The 6,296-nt window shown below is 60.1% G+C and overlaps 1 protein-coding gene across 1 annotated transcript in view; it reads right to left on the reverse strand.

The window, feature by feature from the left end:
* Myo9b (myosin IXB) overlaps positions 1–6,296 on the reverse strand; it is a 58,412-nt gene that overhangs the window by 7,559 nt on the left and 44,557 nt on the right. The window contains exons 20-26 of the mRNA XM_019210666.1: positions 5,678–5,717; positions 3,801–3,923; positions 3,023–3,103; positions 2,169–2,279; positions 1,774–1,896; positions 980–1,296; positions 6–216 (exon numbers count right to left, since the gene is read on the reverse strand). Coding sequence (XP_019066211.1) covers positions 6–216; positions 980–1,296; positions 1,774–1,896; positions 2,169–2,279; positions 3,023–3,103; positions 3,801–3,923; positions 5,678–5,717 — 1,006 coding nt within the window. The remainder of the gene's footprint in view (positions 1–5; positions 217–979; positions 1,297–1,773; positions 1,897–2,168; positions 2,280–3,022; positions 3,104–3,800; positions 3,924–5,677; positions 5,718–6,296) is intronic.

Raw genomic sequence — 6,296 nt, forward strand, 5'->3', positions numbered from 1 at the left:
GGGGCTGGCGCTGGCGCTGCCCCCTCCTCCGCCTGTGATCGCTCCTCCAGCTGTGCCTCGGGCGCAGGCGCAAGGTGCGCACTGTCCCCAGCTGCCTCCGTATCCTGCCCGGGCACCTGCTCCTCGGGGACCTCCGCGTCCTGCACCGTTGCGGTCTCAAGGGCCTCCCTCGCCCGCTCCTCCTCCTCCTGCTTTTCAGCAAGCATCTGGCTGAAGCTGCAGGGACAAAGCAGGGGTCAGGTTGTGGCCCATGCCCCGCCTTTGCCTGGGGCCCACAGTCACCCACGGAGTCACGGCCTCCACCACAGGGACACAGGCAGGGCCCACTCAGCATCACCACGCCCAGCCGGGTGCCCGCTGGCCCTCACAGGGCCTACTGCAAGCAGGCGGTTTCTTCCAGGAAACTCACGCTTCCATTTATTTTGATTTTTTGCAGTGCTGGACACTGAACCCAGGGCCCTCTCTTGAGCTACATTTTGAGACAGGGCCTTGCTAAATTGCCCAAGTTTTGTTTTTTTTCTAGTACTGGAAATTAAACTCAGGACCTTGTGCTTCCAACGCAGGCATGGTGCCACCGAGCTACATCCCCGGCCCTGTTTTATTGCTGTCTTCCAAGTTGGTTTTGACCTTGAGACACTCCTGCCTCAGCTTCACGAGCAGAAGGGTTACAGGCCTAGGGTGTTCTGCTATGCCCCAGAGTAGGTTTTCCTTATTCTCTGTCAGGGACTCTGGCCCAAGGGTTGGTCTTGGGGATCTGGGTACTGACGGGCACGGGTGCCATCTGTGTCCTGCTGTGGGGTCTCTGCCCAGCAGGTATCCAGGCTCTGTGGGTCAAGGGGGAGCAGCCCCTGCTGACCAGGAAATGGTGTGCTGTGCAGCCAGCCAGGTGGCGGGCAAAGCCGGGTCCCAGAGCCAGCCAGCGAGCGGGGGGCACCTCAGGAGCCCCATGTGCCCCCCAGAGCAGTGCCCAGCCACTCACCTCCGGCGCTGTAGGTGGCCACGACACAGGCTCTGCAGACGGATGACGCTCTGGCGTTGGTGGCGGTAGGCCTTGCGCTGGTGGTAGCCCCTCCACGCTGCCTGCAGGCACACAGCGGCCTGTGTCCTCTCCAGTGCCCGGCGTACGTGGTGGGAACGCCAGCAGGCCTGGATGGCCACGGCCGCACGGCGCATCTGCAGGAAGTGGCGGCGCTCCAGCACCATGCGGAACCAGCTCTGCAACAGCAGGATCTTGCGCACGACCTCGCGGTGGAGCGTCTCTTGAAGGGCCTGGCGCTCCGTCTCCTTTAGGAAGACCTGGCGGCAGGCGGATGGCTCAGTGCTTCCTGACGGGGATGCTGGGTCATGTTTGGCAGCACTGGGGACTGACCAGCACCCTCGCACTGAGCTGCATGCCAAGCCTTTTAAAAGTATCTTGAGGGCCGGGAATGTAGCTCAGTGGTTCTGCTGCCTCGCAAGCACATGTCCCGAGTTCAATCCCCAGTACCAAAAAAAAAAAAAAAGAAAAAGAAAACTGAGACCGGGGCCTCAATAAGTAACTAAGTCACTCAGGCTGGACTGGAGCTTGTGCTCTTCCTGCCTCAGCCTCCGAGTGCTGGGATGACGGCTGTGCACCACTGTGCTCTGGCTTCCTGCCTTGCCACACCAGGTCCTACCATGCAGAACGAAAGTGGTCTCAAGCTCCTGGACCCAGGAGGAAGCGGGCCAGAGCCCACTCTGAAGCTCGGGATGGGTGGGCATCAGGCCCCGTCCCCGCCCAGGGGTGTGGCAGACCTTGGTCTTCCCGATCTGGTAGCTCCTCCGGTCCACTCGCATCTTCTCCAGTAGCGCTGAGATGACCTCGCGGCAGGGTGGGGCGTCCTTGGGCAGCAGCACCTGGAACTGCTCTGTGAAGTCCTGGGTTGGAGAAGAGACCAGAGTGAGGCTCCCTGCGAGGTCCTGGCCACACCTGACTCCCCGCGCAGCTTTCTGAGGGCTGCGCAGAGAATTTGGCTTCTGCACGCTACACAAGCGCTTGCCACAGAAGCCAGACCCCAGCCCTTGTCAAGCTGCTCAGGCTGGGCTCAAACTTGAGGTCTTCCTGCCTCAGCTTCCCAAACAGTTTTCTGAGCCGGGCCATGTCAGCGTCACCCACAGGGCGGGCAGTGACCTCCGCTTGTGCGGCCCACCTGGAAGGTGTACTTGGCGCTGTAGCCGGAGCGGCGGATGCGCACGGTCTCTAGCATCCCTGTGTAGCGCAGCTGCTGCAGGACTAGCTCGTCATCAAAGCACAGCTCCTTCTGAAAGGGCATGAGGGGGTCAGGGCCGTGCTGAGGCTGCCCCGGGATCTGGGGGACCCAGGTGTGGTGCCTCAGAGGCTCCTGTCACTTCCCTGTGGTATTTGTTTGTTTTTTTAAAACAAGGTCTCCCTATGCAGCCCAGGAAGGCCTTGGAGTTGGGGACCCTCCTGCCTCAGCCTCCTGAGTGCGCACCATACACGGCTGTCCCTCATGCTCTTTGGACCAAGGAAAGGGGCTGCTGACCGGAGGGAAACCTGTACCTGACCTGCTCCCTCTCCAGAGCCCTGGGGATGAGGCTACATCTTACAGCCTGAGTGGACGTGCCACAAGGGTTGCTGCCAACGGGCCCCGACTGGAACCTGGGCTGCACCTCTTCTGCCCAGGCACAGGGGTGGGTGGTGTGGGGACAGAGCCCGACACTTGTGTCACCTCCAACAACTAAGGCCAGAGGGGGAGGAAGTGGAAGTGGCCATAGCCTGGGGCCAGTGAAGACCTGGGCGACATGGCTGAGGACCCGGCAGGGGGCCACTGCACACACTGCTGTGGGGCACCCAACACAGCTGGCAGGCTTGGAGGAATGGGGCTGGGCCAGGCAGGCCAGGAAAGGGGGACAGTCACAGGAGGCTCCCACCCAGTGGCCCTGCGGAGCCCCAGCCGCCGTCCTGGGGACAGGGTGGACCCTACGGTGGCTCCCAGGCCGGCCCCGCCCCTGAAGTTGCCACATGCAGGAGCCCCGCGTTCACCTTCTCAGCATTGGAGCGGATGCAGCGGATGAAGAAGGGCTCGGCCTTGCCCAGCGTCTCCAGCAGCTTATTCAGGGACGTCTGGGGACAGAGGACCCAGGACATGGTCACCAGGCAGCACAGGGTCCCCCAAGGGAGGAGCTTCGGCACCGGTGATGGCCAGGAGCTGGGCAGCCTCAGAGGAGGGACCGTGGAGGAGAGGTCAAGTCCCCGCCTGCCCTTTTCTCTTTCTTTTTTTTTTTCATTGTTGGGGGTGGAACCCAGGGCCTCGTGCGTACCAGGCAGGCGCTCACCGAGCCGCACACCCGACCCCTGGCCAGGGTTTTCAAAGAGGCCTGGCAAACAGCAGGTGTGGCTTGGTGGCGGAGTCTGTGCCTGTCACACACGAGGGTCTGGGCTTCACCCCTAGCACAGAGCAAGAGAAAGAATCCACAGGAGCCCCGCAGGAGGGCACTGTCAGGACAGCAGAGGGGGACAGAAGACTCAGGAGGAGGCAAAAGTAAGTGATACTTGACCGCTTGGTCTCCTCACCAGAAATACCTCCCATGAGCTTCCTAGTGGCCAGGGCAAAAAAGGGAAACCAGCCATCAGGATGGGCTGGGAAGTATGGGAGGCGCCATGCTACCGTGAGGCTCTCCTAGGTCATTCAGTGTGGATGCAGGGCCCAGCACTGGGAGGGGCGCAGGGTGGACACAGTTGCCACATGGCTTGTCACAAAGTGGGCCAACTCCTGGCACCCAGCAGGCACAGGACAGGTCCTGCGTGGCCCCGCACCCACCTGGAACTGGGCGCTGATGCTGGGCGGTTTTTTCTTTTTGTGCAGGTGCAGCAGGGACCTGGTGGTGCGGTCGTGCAGCGTCATGCTGACGATCAGCTTCAGAGATGCACGGTCCAGCAGGTTCTAGGACAGATGCGTGTGTCTGGCCAGCCCTCCGCAGCCACGCAGCCCAGGACCCCACTCCGCTGGCCCGTTCTGGCTGGGGACCACAAAGCGCTTGCCACACCTTTCCTCTCCCGGGGCGGAGGCCTGGCCAGGGCTTCGGTGCCCACCCTCCGCCTGCCCCCAGTGCTCAGCCCCAGCCTGGGAGAATCCCACCGGCCATCCAAGTCTGCCCCTGGCCACACCCTCTGCATCCCGGCTCCACAGCTGCAGGTCCAGCTTCCCCAGTCCTAAATCCCAATGTGCTGAAGTCAGAAGCTTGATGAGCGCCCACAAGTGCAGATTCTATACCACAAAACCCTGCTTCACTGCAAAATCATTAAAAATATCACCAGGTGTGGTGGCGCATGCCTGTGATCTCAGCTACTCAGGAGGCTGAGACAGGAGGATCAGTGTGAGTTCAAGGCCAGCCTGAGCTACACAGGGAGACCCTGTCTCAAAAAAAAAAAAAGAACAAATAACACCTCAACAAGAACATCCCCCAGCCAGGCGTGGTGGCGCACACCTGTAATCCCAGCACTTGGGAGGCTGAGGCAGGAGGATCACTGTGAGTTCGAGACCAGCCGGGGCTACATAGTGAGTTCCAGGTCAGTCTCAACTACATAGTGAGACCCTGTCTCAAAAAACAAACCCCCCCCCAAAAAAAAAGAACACCCAAATCCTTAAAAAATATCATACTAGGGGCTGGGGATTTAGCTCAGTGGCACCGAGCCTGCCTTGCAAGCACAAGGTCATGATTTTGATCCCTGGTATCCCCCCAGAAAAAATCATACGAGGTCACCTTTGGACCACATGTACAAGGTGTACACGAAACAAGTGAGTTTTGTGTTTAGACTCAGAACTGAGTCCAAGCCCCAGGAGATTTCATTTGATACCTGTAGGCGTTTTTCACGTGGGCGGCACTGAGCAGTGCACTCCAGGCTTTTGCACTGAGCTAATCCCTAGTCCTTTTCATTAGTTTGCTACTTCTTGCTGTTTTGAGACAAGGTCTTGCTATGTATCCCAGGCTGACCCTGAACTCCCATGATCCTCCCGCTTCAGCCTCCTGAGTGCTGGATGCAAGGTGTGAACCACCATACCCAGCTCAAAAATTTAACAGCTCCAAAACTGGAGATGCTTCTGGATCCTGGAAATTTGGATAAAGAATGCTCAACGTGTTTTTTAAAATATGCACCCAGCCAGGCCTGGTGGCATGCATCTGTCACCCGAACATCTGGGAGGCTGAGGCAGAAGGAGCTCCATGAGTTTGAGAGCAGCCTCAAACGACACAGCGAGACTGCGTCTCAAAAACCCGAGAGAACAAACACAGCAGCCGGCATGTGCCCTGGGCACGCACACTTCGTTCCCCATGGGCTCCTTGACTGCAATTAACAGCGGCCACACCGTGTAATGCGTCCTGATCCCTGAGAGGACGTCAGGCCTATGGAGGGAGAGCACGGGATCGCCAGCCCGTGAGTGCGCCTGCAGGGACTGTGGCTGTGTGGACGCTGCTGGGCGCTGCGGCGGCTGCCTGCCCTGCTGAGTTGAGTCCCTGTCCGCGATTCTCTCAGCTCCGAGCTGCACCCAGCCCAGGAGCACTGCTCATGGGGCAGTGGAGGGGCAGAAAGAAGTCCGAGGCGACAGCAGTCCCTTCCCGGCCACCCCGAGTGAGTCCCACACCGCCGGGAGCCAGGCAGGGACAGAGGCAGTGGCCGTGGGGTGGCGCGTGGCTTTACCTTGGGAATGGTCTGCTTTTGTTTGATACCTTTACTCTTCCTGTCAAAATATTAAAAACGGTTTTGTGAACACAGGGAACACAGGGGTGGGGTCGGGTTAGTTCAGCAAGCCACGCCCTGCAGGTTAGATGGAGAGAAAGGGGTGGAGAAGAAGAGGCACCAGGGATCGAGGGCCAGAGCCCGCCTGCACCCGGCCCTGTGCACAGCTGCCCCGAGTGGATGGGAGGCGGGGCTGCAAGTTCCAGCCCAGCCCGGGCCACTCAGCGAGACCCATGCTCAAAATGAAAAATGACAAGGGCAGGAGACATCGCTGAGGGCAAATGCCCTGGTTCCACCCGGTGATGCAAAGCCCCGACTGGCACCGCTGTGGTACCGGGCCGTGCTCAGCTGCCTGTGCCCGAGTGGCCACTAAAAGTCAGAGGTGCTGGCAGCAGGGGGTGTTCGGCCAGCTGAGCTGCACCCGCCTGGCACTGGGTGAGCACGATGTGAGTGTTTTGGGGTGTGGCTGGGTACACAAAGCAAGTTGGGACCTACAGCCGGCTCACAGCGGGCCAGGGCTGTGGCAGAGTGGGGCAGGCCAAGGGCCAGGGGCATCGAGGCTGCAGCGCAGCTGGCATGA

Source organism: Fukomys damarensis, unplaced genomic scaffold (assembly GCF_012274545.1).
Source record: "Fukomys damarensis isolate Sample0158 unplaced genomic scaffold, DMR_v1.0_HiC HiC_scaffold_37, whole genome shotgun sequence".
Classification (NCBI taxonomy): Eukaryota; Metazoa; Chordata; class Mammalia; order Rodentia; family Bathyergidae; genus Fukomys; species Fukomys damarensis.